At 42.2% G+C, this 22,928-nt stretch overlaps 3 protein-coding genes across 6 annotated transcripts in view; 1 reads left to right on the top strand and 2 right to left on the bottom strand.

The window, feature by feature from the left end:
* RBM27 (RNA binding motif protein 27) overlaps positions 1 to 6,921 on the top strand; it is a 46,885-nt gene extending 39,964 nt beyond the window's left edge. For all 4 annotated transcript variants that reach the window (XM_063120652.1, XM_063120651.1, XM_063120650.1 and 1 more), the window contains 3 exons: positions 2,257 to 2,343; positions 2,728 to 2,838; positions 3,641 to 6,921. In XM_063120652.1, the coding sequence (XP_062976722.1) occupies positions 2,257 to 2,343; positions 2,728 to 2,838; positions 3,641 to 3,727 (285 nt within the window). In that variant the 3' untranslated portion in view covers positions 3,728 to 6,921. The remainder of the gene's footprint in view (positions 1 to 2,256; positions 2,344 to 2,727; positions 2,839 to 3,640) is intronic.
* LARS1 (leucyl-tRNA synthetase 1) overlaps positions 1 to 22,928 on the bottom strand; it is a 379,820-nt gene that overhangs the window by 102,562 nt on the left and 254,330 nt on the right. The window lies entirely within an intron of this gene.
* LOC134395385 (uncharacterized) lies at positions 17,785 to 22,218 on the bottom strand (the record flags this gene model as incomplete). Its single annotated transcript, XM_063121548.1, is given in 4 exon segments — positions 17,785 to 17,919; positions 19,988 to 20,789; positions 20,922 to 22,086; positions 22,089 to 22,218. Coding segments are annotated over 4 exon segments (2,232 nt in total), but the record flags the coding sequence as incomplete, so codon positions are not given.

Genomic DNA, 22,928 nt, shown 5'->3' with positions numbered 1-22,928 from the left:
TTTACAGACAGGCAGGTAGGGGTTTCTGGGGATCTACAAACAATTAGCAGTTTGGCTGACAAACCACCACTTTATTCTCTGTTATATTTATATAACTTGGCTTGAGCTTGCTCCTTTGTAGTGGCAAGAGTATGAGCAAAAGCAAGATTTCATTAAGAAAACAGAAAACATCTTCAGGCACATTTTATTTTTTAAAAAATCCTAAAGTAGTAATCCAGTCAATACTCTTAACCTGAACATATATGTTAAAATGCAGTAGGCCAGGCTACAAACATGAGTCACAATCAATCTACAGGTTAGATACTTTGTAACTTTGGCTAGAATCTTGTGCATGATTCCTTGAGAGTTTGCTAAACTGAACAGAGTGGGACTTGTAGGAATACACACATAGGTTTAGGCTGCCTGGCAACTTAAACTAGAGGCTTGTCTATACCTACGGGCTTTCCGGGACTCAGGGGGGAGGATCTCAGGCTTTCCGGCTTCCACGATCCTCTCCCAGCGTCCATATGCCAGTGTGATGTCCCGGAAGGAAGGAGGGACGTCCGGCACGGTGTGTTTTAGGGTGGTGGTGGTTGTTTTGGGAAGGAGGAGCCAGTCGTGCAGTTGCATAGCCCCAATCCTCCGAAAAAGTAAATAAAAACTTTAAACGAAAGCACCAGCAGCCATCCTGGGAATGGCGAAATTGCTCCCCTGTGCAGCTCTGTGCCCATTGAAAGAGCTCCACTACTCGGAGGGAGGACCAGGGAGCACTGGACATGATCCTTGGGGTTGTCCCGGGACTTCGGGAAAACCAGAAAATCCCCGTCTTCAATTATTCCGGGCAAAGTCTCTGGTCGTCCCTGGTTGACCCCGGGATCTCCTGTGCGTCAGACATGCCGTAGGTCACTTTAAAGTAACATAGTCAAATCTGTATCAACAGCTAGTAGTATGTGACTGTGCTATGGCACAGATGGCACTCCTCATAAAGCCACAAGATATCCAGTTATTAATAAAATTAGACATGGCATTCATTTTTTCTCAACTATAATTACAGTTGTTGTTAGCTTGCTCATAATCATTGTACACCATACTTTACGGAGCCATTTTAAAGAAGGTATATTACTTCCCCCCCCCCCCCCCTGTAAACATTCTAGATGTTCATTTGTTATCATCTTAATGATTTTCTTCACTTGACCTCTCATGTCTATTTGTAATACCACTTTTGCAGATAACAAAAAGTCAATTCCCAGAAGGTCACAAATATGTCAACTGATTTCTTAAACATTTTAATTTTATAATAGCTCAACCAAATTTCATGAAAGCAGCTTTCTGCGCATAACACCTCCAACATCTAATTTTGGGAAGCCCATACTTATTCTTTATCTTAGCAAGGATATATCACCAATAAAATATTCTGAATATATTTTCTTTGATAGCTATATGTAAAGAAACCTTAAAACCCACATGACAAAATAGTCTGTTCTTCAGAAATAGCCTATTCTGACACTTTTCCGGCTTACTTTATGTTTTTATTCATCCCTCAGTGATTCTCTCTCCCTCCCTTCTGCCTCTTTCCCGCACACCATATATGTTATCCTTAGGCTAAGAGAAAAAGTGACGCTCAAGATCACATAGTGAGCTTCATGGCTGAACAGGAATTTCGTCCTGGGTCTGTCTTGTCTTGCTCATGGGAGAGTAAAAAATAGCCAAAGGCAAGGGTGGAACCAAGTAATCTTCAACAATAATATTAGTAAAAGTTTTATTAAAATGCCAGGTGCCTTGCTCATGACAGTCTAACCACTACATCTCAATACATTATGGTGGTATTGCTTGGGCACTGAACTTTTTTCATTCTGATTCAATTTCAAAGTAGGTCTATGCGAGGGCATTCAATTCCCAGAATGTCACAAATATCTCAACTGATTTCTAAACCATTTTAGAAATCAGTTCTAGAGGGCAGTGCCAAAAGCAAAATGGGTTGGGTCAAAATACCAAAAATACCAGGATATTTTAGTTTCAAGCCCTTATTGCCACTAAACCTTCTAAAAGTAATTTCAACCTTTTAGAATGGGGTGGGTGTGTGGAAACAATAAGGAAATCACCAAACTGTCAGGGCAAAAGATGGTGGGACCTGGGAAGAAACCCAAAGGGCCACATCGGGGCAACAGATGAGTTGAATTTGGCCTGTGGGCCTGAGGTTCACCCACCCACCCCCAGTGTATTGGCATGCAGCACTAGAAGAACATGCAAGAACCTTTTTCCTACTGTTTCCTACAGAAATTTGGAGATATTGAAGGCCTTCAAGAGGAGGATTCTCCTTTAAGTGTTGTTCTGACATTTAAATCCCGCTCTGAAGCTGAAAATGTAAGTAAGGCCGGGCAAATAGTTTACATTTTTAAGCTAACATTGCCCTACTTCTCACCTGAACTGAAAGTGTTAGTTAATATATGCAGTTTTCCTTTTGGCTTCAATCAAATGATTTTCTAGGCCTTGAACAGCTCTTGCTGTTTTCAAATTGATTATTGGCTTATTACTCAGTCAATGAATAACCTTCAGCTAAAATTATCAGAAAAGGCTTTGGAATAGAGAGAATAAGCAGCAATTATTATATAGTGGAAAGTTTTCTGGTAAGTGCTGATAGGTTCAATAGGGATAGCCCTGACATAGCAACAGATGGCATAAAGCAACTGTTTATCTCAACGTATAACATGAATTGCTGTATTTTTTTAATCAAATATCCTACTTTAGGCTGCCAACCAAGGATTAAAGTTCAAAGACCGACGACTTCAGATATCATGGCATAAACCCAAGGTACCCTCTGTGTCCACAGAAACTGAGGAAGAAGAACCCAAGGAGGAGGTATTGGAATAGTGTTTAAGTAGCTTGTCCTTCGAAACTTCTTTTATGCCGTCTTTATTTGTATGCAAAATATTTTGATGGAAGCAATTTTAAGGGCATCCTTAGATACTTAACATGTTTAAGAGAACTTACATCGTGCCTGTATTCCCTGTTTTGTGCCTGAATCCTTCTAATCAATGATTTAGTAATATTACAAGTAACAAGGGAGAGGGCCTTTTCGGTGGTGGCCCCACCAACTGTGGAATGATCTCCCCGATGAGGCTCGCCTGGCCCCAACACTGTTATCTTTGACAGGTCAAGACTTTTCTCTTCTCCCAGGCATTTAACAATGCTAAGTTCGTTTTTTAATGGACCCCAGAACTGTTGTTTTTAAATGGATACTGTTGTTTTTATACTGTTGTTTTTATGTTTCTGATGGTTTTTAAATTTTGCATACTTTTTAATGTTTACTGTTTTAAATTTTTATAAACCACCCAGAGAGCTTCGGCTATGGGGCGGTATATAAATTTAATAAATAAATAAAGTAACTTCACAGCATTGATCAGGTAATTTACAGGTGCTTACAGTCACTTCACAGCATTCAGTATCACCCATACTTCGCCACCTAAATTCATTTTTTGCTGTGTGTTCTTTGCATGACTTGACTCTAGAATGTATAACCTATGTGTGGGTCATCTAAGAACAATTTTAGCCAATAAAAGTGTATTAGAATCACTGACTCAAACCAAACGTTTGCTTTGGCTGTCATCTGTCTTGGTGATATCTTTTTTCAATAAGCATATTATATTTTGTCATTATTCAGGAGACCGAAACATCAGACTTATTTTTGCATGAAGATGATGATGACGATGATGAAGATGAAGATGAATCTCGCTCCTGGAGAAGATGAAGCTTGAAGTGGAATCATATAGTTTTAGAATTGTTTGAACTAAAACTTTTAAAAATTATTTAAAGGAAGTCAATGAGCCAAAAATCTGTTTTTGTTTTTGTTTTTATTTTCATATACACAAGAGAGCAAGTGTGAGTTTGATATAGAAGTTAGCAAATGAGTACCCATGATCAGCCAAAGGCCCAAAGCTTATACAGAGTTGTAAAGATGGTTGTGATCCTCTAAAGATGAAATGTGTCAGTCTTTCAAGCCCAACTTGTCTCAGTTCTGTTTTTAAAAAATGGATTGTTTTACAAGGTTATCAATGATTTGCAGACTTTATTTAGTAATGTGGAGTCTGAGGTGAGAGCTGTAGGTGAAATTCATTAAAAAATGTCAAGAATTGCACATAATATGCTTGTGGAAGAGGCCAGTTTTACTGCATTTCCACTATCGGAGATCGAGCAGAATTATAGTGCAAAACCACTGAACTCATATATTCAAATTAGTCCTTGCCAGCATTGATGTCAGCCAGTCCTGTCATGATACTTTGATTCTTCTCAATCCTGATCACTTTTTGGTACAATTGACCAACAAGAGCTGCTGTCAATTATCCATATATTTCAGTGGAACATATGTGGACCTCCTACACAAACCCTATTAGAATGAAAGCAGCAGTTGTGCGTTTGTCCTTTTTAAAGTGCCCCAACCATTAGAACTCATTCTCTGTGGCTAAATCAGCTTTTTATTTTACTTTAGACCAATCCTATACAGTATTCCAAGCAACTTACTCTCTCTTTAGCCCACAAAGTCCCAAGTCTAAAATAATCACATTTTAAAATAATAAATATGAAACCAGCATTTGGAATGATGTGCGCTTAACTCGTTGCAAAGTAATTGTCATGAAATGAATGTTAAGTTGAAGAGACCCAGACTTCGATACTTTTTGTCTGCATGCTGTTTGATTTTATCATCACTTCTTCTCCCCCTCCCCACATTTTTCTAAAGCACCAAATAGTGACTGGTGTAGATTTTGATAGAAACTGCATTTGATATGTTTTGAGCAATAGATCTTCATAACTCACGTGTCTCTTGCTGCTGTTAAGCCTAAGCACATTATGCTGTAGGTTTTTTCCTTCACTCTTAGTGCCTCTGTACTGTACCCCATAGACAGTAGCACCATGTTATATAAGGAGATAACGCTACCCGACTGCATTGTGAATGTTAAGATCGAAGAAACAGAGCAAACATTACTGTATCAACTCCTGTGGTACTAAAACACTACTGTAAGCAAATAGAACTAATTCTCACCTTTTCCAGAAGTCTTCTGTTCAGATGTATTACCATAACTGGTACTTGGTTCACTGCAAGTATCTGAAATACTAAATTAGGTTGACATGAAGTCAAGCACTATTTCTGTTCCCCCTCTCATTTGGGGTACTGTTGTGTGTGTATTGTGGTATGAAAAATACAAACAAGTATAAATTTATATTCCACTTGGGGAAGTGTTAATTTATCAACAGTTTTTGCCCTTTACGTGAAAGCCTTTGTATTCTAGATTATTGCTACATTCCTACTAATGTTGCGTCTCAGTGAATTAAGTTATGCGGGGGGTGGGGGGGAGCACGAATATTGCACACCCTAGCAGGCAAAGCCTTGCTCTTCCCCCATTGCCTGTAACGTCTCTGGAATGCCTGTGGCTCAGTATGTGGCCATTACATACATTGACCCATCACAGCAGAACGCTTGAATCTGAACAATTTAATGAAATGATAGAGGGAACAAAGGATTTATATATATATATATATTATATATATATATATATGTATGTATACATATTGTACAGGGTTTTTCTTAAAACTGTATAATTTTGTAAATATTTTGCTTTTTTTGTGTACTAAAACTACCAGCATCTAGATTTCCATAAGAATTCTTGTATTTTTGTATCCGGAAGATTACAGTGAGTGAATGAAGCTGTAAGAGAAATTTCCATAGCCTTTGGCACAGGTAGACCGGATGGGATTCCTTTTCATATGGTTTTAAATAACATTTTGTTAGCACACTGTTCCAAACAGGATGAATGTCCTCGCTGCAAATGTTGGCTTCTCTTCATGGAGAGAAGGGGGGGCAATGGGGGATTATTATTTAATGAGTTTTTTCTTTTCTTTTTTTAGTATATGTTGGATTACATAAATTCTCTAGTGACATCTTAAATTTAATTTCTCAGCCCAGAAGCACAAAACTGAGTTGTGCCCCTGAACTCATGAATTGAAAGCATACTATTGCGTTACTGAGAATGTAAGTGATGGGCAGTATAGTGGTAACTCACTTAATATGAAGGAGAAGGGAAAACTAGTTCAAAGTGACCTTCATTTTGACATGGCTATGGATCTCCCTATGTTGTGTATTAGAGCTTAATAGGATACCATTTATGTTACTAGGTGGGTAACTTCTGGTAACACTTTATTTCCAATTGATGTGTAATTGTCACTTTCAGATTCATAAGCCATAATGGACAGCCTAATATCATAAATATATACCTACCAAGTGACTTGAAAACTATGCCGATCTAAAATAAAGTATTACCACATGTGGAATATGCCTCACTGACTACTTAGCAGTGTATAATCCCATTGCAACCCAGAAGAATGCCACAATGTAAATGGTCAGTGACTCACCCCCCTTAAAGCTTTACAGATATTAATGCTACTACTATATAAACTGTCAGTTTAACTGTGGTGTAAAAACTTCTTTGTTTTTTAAAATCCTTGAGCATAAGAAAACAGCATCAGAAAACTGGTTTGGAAAACATATGCCCACATACAATGAAGATGCTTCAACAGTTTTTAACAAAATCATGTGAAAAGGAATATTAAATTCCTCTCAATGTATAGTAAACTTGTATTATAGTTTTTACAAGAATGTGAACTTGTGTAATAGTATATTAGAAGATATTGTTGGATTTCTAACTGTTTATACATTTAAATTCATACATGTAATGTTTGTTTTATTGATTACACTCTGAATTTCTAAGATGCATGTTGACTTTTTGCAATAAAGAGATAATATGGAATGGTTTAAAATTATAAACAAAAAAGGCATAAAACAATTTGAATTGAAATGGGGGGGGGGGGGGAACCATTCCAAAAAAAATTATAATCACAAAAAGCTGTATTGCTTGTTTTCTTCTGAGATGTTTATTGTATGACTGTGTGTGTGTGTGTGTGTGTGTGTGTGTGTGTGTGTTATTTCATGAAAGTAAGGGAAGAAGCAGTTAGTTCTCTGGAGAGTACTATATGCTCAAAAGTTGGGAAATCGATATTGAAATAATAGAGGCAGCTAATTAAACCTGTGGTCTAGATGGGCAGTTTCCCCCTAGACTTTTCCTGATAGCATCTCTCTGAGCAAGAGAAGTTTCATTTGGGCAACGGTTCTTGGAGAATCTTTTGAAATATTCCTGGGCATGTGTTGTCCTGCACTGCCAACTCACCTATTGTGTGCTGGGGGGAAATTATTTTGAAAATATATACATTTCCAGTGCATTTGCACTACTCAGAGCAGCTTACAACAATTAAAAGCAACAACAACAACAACAACACTCTTGTTAAAACTGAGGTGTATGTGTCTCTAAAGTCAATACTATGCTTTTCACCCAACATTCATCTCTAACCTAACTGTGTATTTAGGGCAGTATCCAACTGGGCTGCTCCACTCCTGTTGGTTGTGCTGTGACAGCAGGAGTGAACACTGGCACAACAGAATTATTGGTTCTAAAAGCAACCCCAGAAACTAGCAGAAGTGCTAGTTTCCAGATATGGACAGATCAGTGGGCCTCTTCTCTTCTGGAAACAGTGTTATAAAGGGTACACCCAAAAATGTATGCAGTTAGCATGTTTTTTTGACCGTGGCATGGGCAGGCTTTGTCAATATATATTTCTATTTAACCCTGAATGAATTAGGCCCACCTCACCATGCCACACCAATAAGGTCTTGGTCAACAAATTGACCCTCTCAAATTAGCCCTCAGCCACAGTTAAACATTTTGAGCTAAGCATTATGTCTTCGCATATCATGTAAACCATGACTTTGTGTGTTGTGTGAACCATTCCTAACCATGGTGGCTACGTAACCATGATTTAAACACTAACCATTTGCTGCAAAAGGGTTAGAGGCCTAACCATGGCTTAATGTGTTTTCTGAACAGGCCCAATATCTCACTGGCGTAGAATGTACAAATCTAACGAGGCTAACTCTTAACCCGGAATTATTTCACCTGTGTTATTTTTAGCTGCACTGGAGAACAAGATTGGAGTTGTAAGGGCCAACAAACATTTTCAAGAACAAAGTAATACAAGTTTTTTCCTGAGGCAGTATCCAACTTTCACTCTACTAGCTTAAGTGACATTGCACTAGTGGAGACTAGGTTCCGAATGATGTGCAAAAGGAGAATCCAACTAAACTTAAGTTCAGGGAAGTGTAGTTGCACAAGCAATGCCCAAGTGCTTGTGCAACTAAAAGATTTGTCAGAGATCCTCTAGCACCATTTGAGGTGAAATGACACTGTTGGATATTGCCTGTGGATTGGGGTTCTGAGTGTGCAACAATTACATTATCCACGAGGAAAAAACTTCCTTTTTTCCCATATACTGGTTCCCTCCTCACAGAAAGCTGTAAAAATGTAGTCTCCCCTCAGTACCTAAGTGGCACCATCCAGAAATAGCTTTACCCCTTCACTCTACTGAAATATGAATTGGCCCTGGTGTTGACTTACCACTTTTTGGTTTTCAAAAGACGTTCAGCATATTCCTGGTATAGGATTTTTTTATAGATAAACAGAAAGCACACTATGGTCACACTTAGAGAATCTGATCTAGCTCAGTTCTCAGAAAGTTCTCAATGACAAAAAGTTGAGATACAATTTATTTTTATATAATAGCTTAAGAGTGGTGAACTTGATATATAAAAGCCATTTTGGGTAGTGGACGAGCTGATCTATACCACACTGAGTTCTAGGATATAAACGCTTTTACATGTCATTAACTTCCTTGCTTTTCTTATGAAGTACTGAGTTTCAGACTTATTATAAACAATATCCTTCAATTAGTTACTACTGCTGTAATAGTGTCTCACTCTATGCCATGTTTAATAAGGGGGCACCACGACCAATTATAGGGCTGTATCCTATTATGCCCATGTGCAAGTGGGAGTGACCACTTGTGCAACAGGGAATTAGTTCTAAAAGTAACCTTGGACTAGCAGAAATGCATGTTCTTTTTAAAGGGTTTCCACAATCTAGAAGCACATTCCGTTTAGCATGGCCCCTGTGAATTTTGGGATCTTCTTTACATCCATAGTTGTGAGCATCTTTTGAAAGTGCTGTTTTTAATATTGATGTACCAACTTGCATCTCCAGTGGCAGAGGAATAAAGAGCCAGTGCATGGTCCTAGCAAGAACATAGGCTACCATTTTAGTATTCCTTAGAACATCCAAATAATCTGGTAATTAGCAATCAGGGACCTTAGCCATGGTAGTACCCAGCCCGTTTGCTGGGTAAAAGACAGTGATAAAAATGATATAGGGCAGAAATCAGAACAGTGGCTGAGGCCTATCACTGCTTGCTTAGGTGTTTTGGCTCAATCCTTCCTGGTTTCTGGACACATTTAGCTGTCCAAAATCTCTGGGGCCTCTTAAAAAGCCCTGTGCATACACACCTAGAAGTTTTAATGTTTCTGTCCTGCTTACCCCCATCTGTTTTTGAAACTTTAGGATCAAAATTGTCAGTACTGCCACCACTAACATTTGTCTGCCACTCAGTGATTCCTGAACAGTACAACCAACCACTTTGGGCAGTAAGTGAATGAACGGGCACTTGGGAAGATGTCCTCCAATTGAGCATAGACCTTGAATCCTTTTCCTTTTTACAGCCAGTAAACAGATGGCAGGAATGCATTTCTCAAACATCTACTGCAGCCACCATCCCCAACTCAGCAGACTCTAAAGAAGGATGTCAGCATGAGCATGTCCCACTTGTTCCCATTCTGATTTTTCTCCCTAATGTTTCTGGCTTCCACTCACCCCTCCCCACAGACAATGCTGTTCATTTAAGAAAGCCTTTCTTGATTTTTGCCATAACGTCAGCACCTGTGGGCTGCCACATGGGTACTGGATCAAGCTAATTAATAAGGACACTTCCTCTCTCTCTCTCTCTCTCTCTCTCTCTCTCTCTCTCTCTCTCAATTTTCATATCATTTTTTAAAACAAGTGGAAAGATTGCATCTTTTCATTCTGGACCAATATGCTAATAAGATTTCACTTAGATCTTCTGAGAAAGCAGCAACATAGGACATGGGACGGTCTGAGAACATAGCGAATCTGTGGTTGGAGGTAGCAAGCACTGAGCCAAAAAACATTTTGCCAATGAGCATCATCTCATGGGGGGAAATCGTGTTTGCTTACCATCACTTCTCTGCATGCACGTTTTCCCCTCATTAATTCCTCTTTCAAAAGAGGAAGTAAACAACGTGCATTTGGCCCATTCAGTGGGCTGTTTTGATCCCGCTGCTTCTCCTGCACACAGCAAAAGATAGCAAGTTCTGGCTCAAAAAATAAGTTGGACTTACTAGGGTGTTTTTTGTCATGCGAAAAAAGCTAGAAGGGGTGGGAGGTGTGCGGGACGCAGACAACATCATGAGAGGGACCCGTGAAAATCCGTGAGTGCCCAGCAATGAATGTGCAATAAAATGCTCATCTGATGATGCCCAATATCCCCTCCCCTCCCCACACCACACACACACACACCTAAATGCACTCCTTTGACACTGTTCGAAAGTAGATGGTGGGTTGAGGAGAGAGGGAACACATGTCGTCTTGTTATCAAGAAATGGGTCTGATGCTCCTTTGCCCCAATCTAGTAATTTTTAGCTGATTAGCTGGGGCAGATTATGAACATGCATATCCAAGTACATATTCCATTGAAAGTAATGCACCGCAGATGGACAGCATTCACATTCAAATGGGGGAAGGCTGCCCATCCAGGTGAAATGGACAAAGTATCTGAGCTGGTATAAGTTTTGTATGTTTTGTATGTTCCTACAGCAATCTTCCCCAACCAGGTAAGGAGGAAAGGAAAGGAAAGGAAAGGAACCTCTTGTGCAAGCACTGAGTCATTACTGACTCTTGGAGGGACGCCAGCTTTCGCTGACGTTTTCTTGGCAGGCCTTATAGCGGGGTGGTTTGCCGTTGCCTTCCCCGGCCGTTATTACCTTTCCCCCAGCTAACTGGGTAGTCATTTTACCGACCTCGGGAGGATGGAAGGCTGAGTCGACCCGAGCCGGCTGCCTGAAACCAGCTTCTGCTGGGATCGAACTCAGTCCGTGGGGACAGTTTCAGCTGCAGAAACTGCTGCTTTACCGCTCTGCACCACACGAGGCTAAACCTCCTAGCATTTCTGATGATTGGCCATATGCTACTTGGGGCTGATTGGAGCTGAGGTCCAAAACATCTGCACAGGTTCAGGTTGAGGGGAGGTTGTCTGCTGTCTGCCCTACATTCCAACTTCTCAAATACCATTGAAATGCATCCAAACTTTGCCCACTGCTTGGTGTCTATACAATAAAACCAATAATTTGGACACAGCTTTATCTACTTGTGGATCTTGGAAGGGTATCCTTTGTGGTGATTATTAATGAGCCTAGTGAATTATATAATTAATGTTTATGACTTTGTCAGCGGAGGCTGTTGGCTCCGATTTCTTTGGGGCTGTGATTCCATTCTTTCAGTCAGAATTAGACTGAACTCTAAAGGAGTTATCCAAGGTGCTGACACCCCTCCCCATAGGATCAGCACCTTGGACAGCTCCTCTGTTGTGTTTATTCCTTAGATCCTCTGTAGAAGAGCCTACGCTTTAATCTTTGTGAACTGCCCAGAGAGCTTCGGTTATGGGGTGGTATAGAAATGTAATAAATAATAATACATAATAATATGCTTGTGATCCTTTGCACATTCACTCATTGAACTCAGCTGGCTTTACTTTGGAATAAATACACATAAGCTTGGACTGCATGGCTTCCGATACTTACATTTTATGAGAAAAATCATGTATGAGATTTCCATGAGACTTCAGCGCTTCTGTATAAAATCATTTGAGGTTGCCCATTGCATGATGTCATCAGACTCCTTTTGATAATCTAATATGTGGAGATTTCCTTTCCGACCTCAGGTTTTTTCTTTTGTCAATGCAGTCATCCCAGTTATTCTTTTGTTTCATTTTGAAAATAGGGCGGGATATCAGTTGCAAAATGCCTGACACTTACGGGTCCTGCATGGGGCTGCTGGAGTCACTTTATAAACTCGATTGAGAGTGGAAGGAAGTTGCCTTGCAATTCCCACAATTAACCTGCAGAGGGCACAGTTTTCCATGCCGATATCCACACAGCAAGAGACAGCTATTGCCACGTTTGCTCAGACTTTCTCCCTGCCACCCGCACAAAAGTGGCTCTCTTTGATTTTGATATTGAGAATCGTCTAAGGGTGAAATCTGATACATGCTTAGACAGAAAAAGAGACCTACAAATGGGTGGAAGCGCCCCATTGAATTCTGTCCAATGTGTATTCTATCCAGTAATGCGATACTGGCTGGGGAATGTTGGAAGTTGCAGGGCTTATTTTTGAACTAAACATGCATAGGATTCCACGCTAGGCAACTTAGAAAAAAACATAAAAGCAATAAATAAATAAATAAATAAATAAATAAATGTCAAGGTCAACAACAAGGAAGTCTTTAGATAGAACAGAAACAGAAACCAGCTAGGGAGACAGTTGGAGCATTAGATGAAAACAGAGCTACAGGAGTACTAACAGAGAGTAAGAGGTGAAACTGAATGAATTCTTTTCACCCATCTTCACTGCAGATACCCATGCATGAACTAAAATTTTTAGGAAGGGGAATTGAGGCAAATAGTGGTGACATTAGTGACAAATTGAACACTAAGAAATTGCTGGGGCCAATGGGTATCCATTCTAGATTTTAATTATTTATGATTGCATTTATATCTCATGTTCTTTTTCCTTTTAAGAAACCCAAGGCGGCGTACATAATCCTCCTCCTCTCTACTTTTATCCTCACAACAACAACCCTGTTAGGTGGGTTGGGCTGAGAGCCTGTGACTGGCCCAAAGTCACCCAGTGGGTTTCCATGGCTGAGTGGGGACTAGAACCCGGAGCATCAAGAGGGGGCATAGGATGGCTCAGATTCCTGGATTCGAGATCAGAAACATCACTCTGACCTCAGACCAGGAGCCCGAGCTCCCCGCCCCCTCACAGACAGTGCAGGGAGCTCACAAAAGAAACCTGGTAGAGAATGGAAAGAAGGCATTTCTGCGAAAGGGGAGGGAAGGGATTGGGGAAGCAGGGATGTGAGTTATGCCCAGCCCCCTAGCTAAACCAGCAAAAACATCTGCATAGCAACAATGCAGAGCTGGAGAAGATTGCCTCCATGGTCCTCCCACTCTGCATAGGATGCCCAGAGTTTGGAGGCTGATGAACAGCCAGGTAGGACTGTGCCCTAAAGAACTCTTCTAACAAAAATATGTTACATGTCCGTAGCACAGCTACTGTACAAGATGACTGAAGAATTGACAATGTAATTCCATCTAAATGTAACCAAATTCTGCCCACTGCTTGTTGCCTATACAATAAAACCAATAATTTGAACACAACTTTTTTTACTTATAGACTTGGAAAATTACAGGGTGATTAGCTTAGTGTCTGTTCTGAGTAAATTGGTGGAAAGTGTTATTAAAGATAAAATAATCAAGCACATAGAGGGACAAGTCTGGAAAAGAGTCAACATGGCTTCCGCAAACATAATGGTCATGGGATAAGAGGTCTTCTCAGGGATTGATAACTGGTTAAGAACAGAAAGCAGAGAATAGGAATATATGGTCAGTTTTCAAAATGGGACAATGTAAACAGTGAGGTCCCACAAGGATCCATACCAGTGCTTTTTAATTTGTTCATAAATGATCTGGAATTAGGAGTAAACAGTGAGGTGGCAGGATTGCTGATGACACCAAATAATGTAGTGGAAAGAAAGAAAGAAAGAAAGAAAGAAAGAAAGAAAGAAAGAAAGAAAGAAAGAAAGAAAGAAAGAAAGAAAGGGTTGTGAAAAGCATGAGTTTCAAAAGCATTTCTCCATACTGGGAGAGTGGGCATTAAAATAGCAAACACAGTTCAATGTAAGCAAGTGTAAAGTGATATATTCAATTTCACTTATACGTTGATGGGATCCAATCTTGCAGTGTCTCACCAATATAGTGTTCACAAATACACAATAGAAATAATATGTTGTATTAGTTTATTTTATTTGTAATATATATATATATATATATATATATATATATATAATACAATAAACTAATACAACAACCGAACACTAAGCAGGAGAGAGAATAAAGCAAAATACAAACATATTAACAAATACAAATAAATCTCCATTCCACATGAAGGTTCTCCACAGTTAGGTTACAAGCACAGGTTGGCATTTACACTTCTCAGTTGTGGCAACTTGTGGAAATACACAACCACTTGATGTTGGTCCCTCTCCAGCAAACACTCCTCCTGAATGTCTAAGGAACTATAGGACTGCAGTCTAAACCCAGGGGAAAGGTGTATTTTGAGTCCATTGGTGGTGGTTACTTTTTAGACCACATAATAAATGGAGATGTAGATGCTCCTGTAGCCTGGAAAGGGCTATAGCTTAGCAGTAGAGTACATGCTTTGCATGTAAAAGGTCCCAGGTTCCTTTCCTGCATCTTCAGACATGGCTGAGGAGGACTCCTGTCTGACACCCTGGAGAGCTGCTACCAGTCTACAATACTGAGCTAGATGGAACAATGATATGACACGGTATAAGATTGCAGCTTCCCAGGGCAATAGCCAACTGTGTCATTCTGTTAGCGCAAATGACGTTGTGCTAGCGGAAACTAGGTTCTGAACTATGCGCAAGGGAAGAATCCAACAAAAGTTACATTTATGCAAGTGCAATTGTGCATTATGCTTGTGCAACCCATTGTGCAAGCAGTTGTACATAATTGTGCAACGTGTTGTGCAACCTGTTGCACATTCCACTAGTGCAACTGCTTGCACAACCAGTTGCACAAGCAGAATGGGCAAGCACAATGGAAAAATTCAGCAGAGCTCCGCTAACACGCTATTTCAGTTTGTGGAATGACACCGTTGAATACTACCCCTGGGTTTCTATAATATGCATGTAAATAGCAACTTAAAATTGTGAAATGGATTACACAAATGGAATAAAAAAAAACCACACGCACACAAAGTATTCAAAGTCATCCAAGTATAGGAAGGATTGCTAACACACCTTGCCTGAATGCCATTTGATCAAGACCGGCTCTGCTATAACTTGTAACCTTCTTGCTGTACAGACTCTAGAGCTCTGAGAAGAGACTGCTTGGGCCCTGTGGTATTTTCATACAGGATGTCCGACCATGAGGAGAGTGGGGCAGCTGATTTGGGATGTTCATAAACAGGCAGCAAATTGCCAGCTGTTTATGTATTGTTGTTGTATTTTACTGCAAGGAAAGGGAAGAGGTGTTTTTAGGTGTCAAAATAACTTGACTATCTGCCTCAGTCAGGCCATGAGTGGTTGGAGGAAATAGTTGATGGATTAATCTGATTCTCAGGATGTTAGAGGTGAAACAAACATGGAATGGAATGTAAAATACAAATAGGGACCTCAGGCACTGTTTATACCTTGTTTGGCAAAAGTGATCCACAGAATGTTGAGAATGGTTCCATTTCAGAATGTGGGAAAGACAAGATCCAGAACATTATGTGTATTCTGAAAGTATTGTTTTGATTGAGAGATGAAGGAGATGACCTTTCAGTGCCTTTTCAATTCTAATTCTGCACTGCAAGACTGGCTCTTCTATGCAGTAGGGTGAAACAGCCTGCTTCAGGTGGCACCAATGGGGTGGTGGTGGTGGAAAGGATAGATGAAGGCAGGAACTGATGTCTGAATGACGCAGCAAGTGTTGGTCTGAGCACATGGAGGGGGACACTATTTGGCCTCTGCTATAGGCAACAAAATGTCTTGGGCTGGCACAGTGTGGTTGTCGACTCTTGAGCCCTTTCCATACAAAACCAAGGCTATTGGAAAGAAAACCTGATAATAGAAGGGTACAGGGTGGTGAGTGGTTGTATGTGCTGGCAACATTCTTTCTCCCATGAGGACTGTGCCATCCCCACCCTCTTTCCTATAATAATGCTGACCTGCCATAGAGGGTTGTTATAAAACTTACTTAGCATGTCTGGCTGGGGAATGCTGGAAGTTATAGGGCTTTTTTTTCTGTCTAAGCATCCATAGGATAGGACCCGAAGATCTGAATCTCTCTGAGCCTTTCGGAAAAGCGCTGACTGCGTTATCCTCACCATTTGTATCCCACCTTCCCTCCAAGGAGGTGTGCCTGGAGTGTCACACCCAGCAGGTCACTTTATCTACGTCTGTCAGGCTTAACTTCATCCATCTTCATCTGCAAGCTGAATCTGAGCACCAGTCCCTTGGGAGGAGGATGAAGCGCCCAACAAATCCCTTTTATTGGAAACCATACAGAACCGTCTTTATGTTAATCTGTAGATAAACATATTTAAAAGCAATATCTGCCGTGACCCTGGCGATGTTCACCCAAGAAATGTAATGCACTTGATAATATTTTGGTGGTTTTATTTAATTGTCAATATAAACTTAAATGCGCCTTTGCCGCAGCAAGGCAGATTATGATGATCTTTCAGTTTTGTAGGCATTGCCTGTACTGGTTTACATTATTTCTCCAGCCAGTCTTTTCTTTTAACCATACTGTAAAATGAACATTCATACATTTATTTGAGTTATTGAGGATTTCAATTTTGGGTGGCAGCATTACTGCATGGAGCGAAAAGGCTGATGTAGCACGTTTAGCTGGGCTTCCTTGACAAAGCATACATAACACAGGATCCTCCTGTCAATGAGATTTCCATTCTCTCAGCACCAGTAGACAAGTTCCTTGGCTAGTAGTATGTTCTGATTTTTCCTATTATTATTAGTAGTAGTAGTAGTAGTAGTAGTATTTACTTCCTGACCATAAACCACTTGGGCACTACTGGATGAATGAGTCACAGGTAGGCCATTTAGAAAGAGCCTCATGTTTTGTGGGCATGTTTCCAAAAAACACCAAAGGGGTCATTATGGTACGCCAGCACCCAGACCACACGGGAATCCCAAGATACGGGGAGAATCTACAGTAAAGACCCATTCGTGTGTGAAGCACATTTTTTCATAACGTAATCATTGCTCTCAGGGCACATGCTGATGAATATGCAGTGCACTGTGCAGTGTCCATAATGCAACTGAATGCCATTCACCAGTGCATTGCGGGATACGTAGGAGGAGTTCAAAAGGTCACGTGTGTTCTGTCATTTTTGCCTGCAGCACGCTGTAGGGTTATTTTGATTTTTAAATGCATTCATTAATTTTAATTCATTTAAGGCACTATCCTATGCATGTTTAGACAGAAAAGAGCCCTACAGCTCCCAGGATTCCCCAGCTGTCTGAGAAAGCTGGGAGTTGTAGGACGTGTTTCTGTCTGTACATGCATAGCATCGTGCCTTTAAATGGGTTCATGTGGTTAAAGCCTGCTGTAGCATTTTCAGCCACTAGGGACAGACATTCCTAACCTATGTATAGTTTGGTGGTTAATACAAACATGAAGCCAGGAGAGATTAACAGGCTGTGGGACAGAGTTGTATGCCTGTCCCTTCCCGGTGCTGTGGGGCAGCCCCCCTCTTTAGGGGAATAGAGTGGAAAGGACCCTCCTGTAGGAGGCTTAGGGGTCTATGGGGCAGGCATGGTTTTACTCAGATGGGGTGGGCACAATGTGTTCAACTCTGACAGCTGAGTATGTTTGTTTGAAGGCCTCAAGGTATCAAACTAAAGGGCTATTCCTACCCATGTAAAGCTGGGTCCCTTCATTGGTGAAAAACAAAGTGGATCCTTTTATCCTCACATCAGCCTAACTCAGCTCTAGAACGTATGTTCTCCTGAAAGCAGCTGCAAACTGCAGCTGGAGGCAGGCAAGAATCTGATGTTTTTCGGAGAAGCTAGCCTGCCATTACCACTCTTCTCGTTGAGAAAGGAGCTCCTGGTGTTACGGAAAAACTGGAGCCCACACGGAGAAACCGGAGTCCACACCAATGTTCTTGTCCAAACAGATAGCTTTATTCGCTAGCGAAACAGCAGCCCGGGATGAGTCCACGGGCAGCTGCCCTGGGGACTGGGAGGAGGGGCTTTTTATACACGCCCCTCATGCAGAGGAAACGCCCACACTTTTACACAAAGGAATTGCGTGCGCATCTTGACAGCATAGCACAACCGGTTCAAACCTGTTCGGTAGGAATGTCTGCCTCGGACTTCAGGCATGCGCAAAGAACACGGCCTTCATTAAGGTCATAACCGGAAATGACAGCCAGTTCCCTCACATTCCCCCCTTTGATACACTCTTAGCGAAGGCACAGAGTGCTATCATTATCCTAGATTGTCATCATTGACAGGGACTGGCCTGTAATCCTGCAAGGCCATTAGATGCACTGCAGTACGTTTATCTGCAATTTGCTCTATCATGTCCTTCAAACTTTGTATAATCATTGGCATAAGACAGGGTAACAGCAAGCATAACATAATTCTTATAACAACAATACTGATCATCTCTTTTAGCCCACCAAACTAATTGAACCATGAGCCTAAGCCCTGGCCTGAAGTGAGCTTGGCCATGGGCGATTAGGAGGTATGACGGTTTGATTTGGTCAATAGGACAAGATAGTTTGGTTCAGCGTGGTAATGGTCTGACACGGGGTTTCTCCGATCTTGGGAGCCCCGGAAGATATTCTTTGGATGCACCACCTTCCAATTAGGGTGTCTGTCAGCATCCACTGACTATGGGGGTTGGGGTCAGTGGTCTCATTATACGGCTGGCTGACATTGTATTCTTGGGCTTCCCAAGGCCATTGGTCTCCTAGGTTGGTTCCTCCACATACATAACAATTTGATACATTCAGCGTTGCAGCGACAGTTTCTGCAAAAGTGACAAAGAGGTTGCGCGCTATCTCTGGCACTTCAAAAGGCTGTTCGACTTCTTTCCAAAAGTCTTGGAAGAAGTGCTCTTGTATGGTGTGGCCTGTTTCTACAAACTGAGCGAGTTTTAGGTAAATCCGCCCCAGGGGATCTGCTCCCCGTCCATGGATGCGGAGCCCGAATTGGTTCCCAAAAGTGGTCACGAACTGTTGTGGGTTAAAAACGGTAAAATTCACCAAGTTGCACTGTTGTGCCTTGCAGTTACTGAGGACTGGCACTTTGGTTAAGGAGGCGTGGATTTTACCGAGGGGGGGTGTTGTTGAATAAGTGGCCCACCATACACAGTTCCAATAAGGACAGCTGTTATCGCAATTGGCTTGTTTGGGGATGGTAGACCGCATCGGGTCTGTGGAGGGACATATATATTTGTCTTCGTGCATGTATGTCTTCTCCCAGCTGAGATCCCCACACTGATCTGGCCAGTGGGAGATCTTGCAAGGGTCTATGATCACAGAAGCTGGAGAATTTGGGGTTCTAAGGGGTATTTTCTGCAATAGTGTACCCTGCTTGTTAGCATCTCTGACCTCTAAGTGCCATTTAACAGGATTTTCTCTGGGATCAAAACATGTGACTTTGTTATTCAGTGAACATACTGAGAAAGAAACATTACGGAAAGTGCAAGACGTTTTGGTCTCAGTACACTGCAATTTACTCTGATATATAATAGTCTGTTTGATTTGGTTATGCAGTTTCACTGTTTGTATACAAGAGGAGCAGAGATCAAGTTTTGACTTCTGGGATGATATGCTCAGGGTCAAAAGGAAGAGCAAAATAGGCAGAACATGCTTCGGGCGGTGTCCACCTCTTCTTTCCAGGTTGAGAGGGGATGCAGCGCCCCCAGTTATTTCGCTCCCTCGGTTGCCGGTCCCGAGGAGTCTTCTCCCGTCGCGTCCAGCGGTGAGGGCTGTTTCCTCAGGGTGAGCTTTAGGCCCGCACCTTTCGTGGCCTGCCATCTCTCGGGTGCGGCTAATTTTGCTCGGCTCCAATGAATCCAACTGGAATTCCCTTGGACCTTTAAAGCAGTAGGAGTAGTCAGTATAATGGTATATGGCCCGTCCCATGTCTTCCCTAACAGGCTTTCTTTATAACTCTTTACCCAGACTTCATCCCCAGGCTTGAAGCCATGAACAGGGATAACTATTCCTAAGGGAGTCTGTTCAGTATGCTGGCTCATTTCTAGCACTGTCTGATTCAGTTCTTTTAGAATCCGATTAAGGTTGATCTTGCCACGAAGTGGCAGGGTCTCGACTGTAGCTGGCAGCGGCGGAGGCCTGGCATAGACTAGTTCATATGGAGTCAGCCCGTTACTTCGGGGGGTGCACCTCATGTGGAGCAAGGCAACAGGGAGCATCTGAGTCCATTTAGAGTGTGTTTCTGCGCACATTTTGCGAAGGTGTAGTTTCAGGGTCTGGTTGGCTCTTTCTACTGCCCCGCTGCTCTGCGGTCTCCAAGCACAGTGTAGCTTCCAGTCTATATGAAGTGCTTTGCTAAGTTTTTCAGTGAGCTCGGCTTGGAAAGCTGGTCCATTGTCAGAGTTCAGCTGCTGGGGCAGGCCATAGCGAGGGATGAGGTCTTGGATCAGGTGTTTCGCTACTTCTCTTGCCCCTTCTGATCTGACTGGCCATGCTTCTACCCATCCCGAGAACGTGCATACGGCTACGAGGGCGACCTTGTAGCCTCCAGCTGGCGGCATGTGGGTGAAGTCAATTTGCATAACTTGAAAGGGTCGGCTGCCTAGGAGTATCTGGCCTGGGGGAAGCACAGGTCCTTTCTTTGGGTTATTTCGTGCACAGGTGACACATCTTTTGGAAGCTTCCATGCAGTGGGTGGCTAACTTGTCTATGTACATGGTCTTTTCGATCAGATGCCGAAGGGCTTCTTTGCCTAGATGGCATTGTCTGTGCATGTGGTACACCGCAGTTCTGGCAAGACGTTCTGGCACCCAAACTCGGCCGTCCGGCAAAATGTAGAAGCCTTTTTCTTTTCTGTATTTATGTTCTTCAGCTTCTTTCTCTTCTTCTTGGCTATACGGAGGCGTCATGGCAAGAGGTGGCAGGGAAATCAAGAGGGCGTGGCTTGTTTCTCGTACTGGCTGGTTGGCGGCGTCTTTGGCAGCCTGATCCGCCCTCTGGTTCCCTCGAGCAATTGGGTTAGATTTCCCGGTGTGTGCTCTGCAGTGAATCACCGCAACCTTCTCTGGTAGCCATACAGCTTGTAAGAGCCTCTGGATCTCTTGTGAATGTGCTATTTCTCTTCCTTCGGCTGTGAGGAACCCTCGCTCTCGGTACAATGCTCCGTGTACTTGGAGAGTAAGAAATGCATATTTTGAATCTGTGTAGACCGTGATCTTCTTTTCTCTTCCCCATTCTAGTGCAGCGATTAAAGCTAAGAGTTCAGCTTTCTGAGCGGACGTGCCAGGTGGAAGCGCTTCAGCGATTAGGACCTCATCTTCTGTTACTATGGCGTAACCCGCCTTTCTGACACCGTGCTGGACAAAACTGCTTCCATCAGTGAAAAGGACGATGCTGCCAGGCACAGGACTGTCTTTTAGGTCGGGTCTGCTAGAATGGACGGTGTCCATTATTTCTTGGCAATCATGTATAACTGGCTCAGGCAAGCGCATCAGAGTCGCAGGGTTCAGGGCTACGCAGTCATTCACTTGCACGTTAGGGTTCTCACACAGCAGTGCTCGGTATTTGACAAGTCGGGAGTTGGTCATCCACTTTGGTCCGTGGGTTTCCAGCAGAGCTTTCATGGAGTGTGAGGCAGTGATTTCTATGTGCTGCCCATAGGTAAGTTTAATGGCTTCAGTTAAGGGCAGGCATGCGGCGGCGATACATCGGAGACATCCTGGCCAACCTCTGCTCACAGGATCAGTATTCTTGCTTAGGTATGCTACAGGCCGATTCCACGAACCCACTCTCTGGGTCAGAACGCCCACGGCTGTGCCCTTCTTTTCGTCTACATAGAGGTGGAAGGGCTTGCTGATATCAGGTAGTCCTAGAGCGGGTGGACTGGTAAGGGCTGATTTAAGATTCCGGAGGCTCTCTTTTGCTTTAGATGTCCAGTCTAGGGTCCCGGATTCAGGGACTTTCTGTTTCAAGAGTTCATAGAGGGACTGTGTCAGGGCAGCGTAGTTCAGGATCCAGATCTGGCAGTACCCTGCCATGCCCAGGAAAACTCGTAATTCTTTTTGTTCCGGGGCTGGGGTATACAATTGATTGCCTGGGTCCTGCTGGCAGCTAAAAGTTGAGTGTTCTTCTTGATGATAAAGCCCAGATATGTCACTTCTTGTTTGCAGATTTGGGCTTTGGCTTGACTAGCACGGTAACCTGCAGTCTCCAGATGTCTGAGCAGGGCGATGGTGTTCTGGATTCTTAAAAAAAAAGGTAACAAGTCCATGTCTGCAGGGGCTTTTCTTTTGATGCATTTACAAATGAAGCCAGTAAAAACAATTCACTGAGCATTTATATTCCTTGGCTGATCATGGTTCTCAAAAAAAAAGTCTTTCAGTCATTGAAGAGTCTGATCAATGTCCATCTTGTGAGGTCTTTAAACACCTGGTCTTTAAACAGGGAGGTCATGATGATTCTTGGCACATCAGGGGTAACAAATCCCATCTTTCTGGGTTCTTGAAAACTTTGAGTTATTGTGCTAATTCCAAGTCTTCTTATGCATAAGGTGGATTCAAATACTGAGAAATGGGCTAGCTCCAATTATGGCAGCTGTTTGTAGACAAATTAGCCAATTCTTTTGGCAACATCAGGGCTTCTAACAGATCAACTGTTAATTCTCCATGGGTCACTGCTCTATAGGCAGTCACAAATCTTCTTTCTTTCCAAATCTGTCCATGTGATATTTTGAATCAGTAAATATAGTCTTTTGCCTGAAACAAGCATCAGGGCTTCTGTGCATACTACGAGTTCAGCTGCTTGTTGTACAATTGTAGCTGGATCCATCAGTAAACAACTCGAGGTCATCGTATAGGTCTGGGCGAGGTTTGGTGCCAAGTTGCAAGACTTCAAGTCATGCTCTGG

This window comes from Elgaria multicarinata, chromosome 3 (genome assembly GCF_023053635.1).
Source record: "Elgaria multicarinata webbii isolate HBS135686 ecotype San Diego chromosome 3, rElgMul1.1.pri, whole genome shotgun sequence".
In the NCBI taxonomy this organism is placed as follows: Eukaryota; Metazoa; Chordata; class Lepidosauria; order Squamata; family Anguidae; genus Elgaria; species Elgaria multicarinata.
This window is presented reverse-complemented; position numbering and strand designations above follow the sequence as displayed.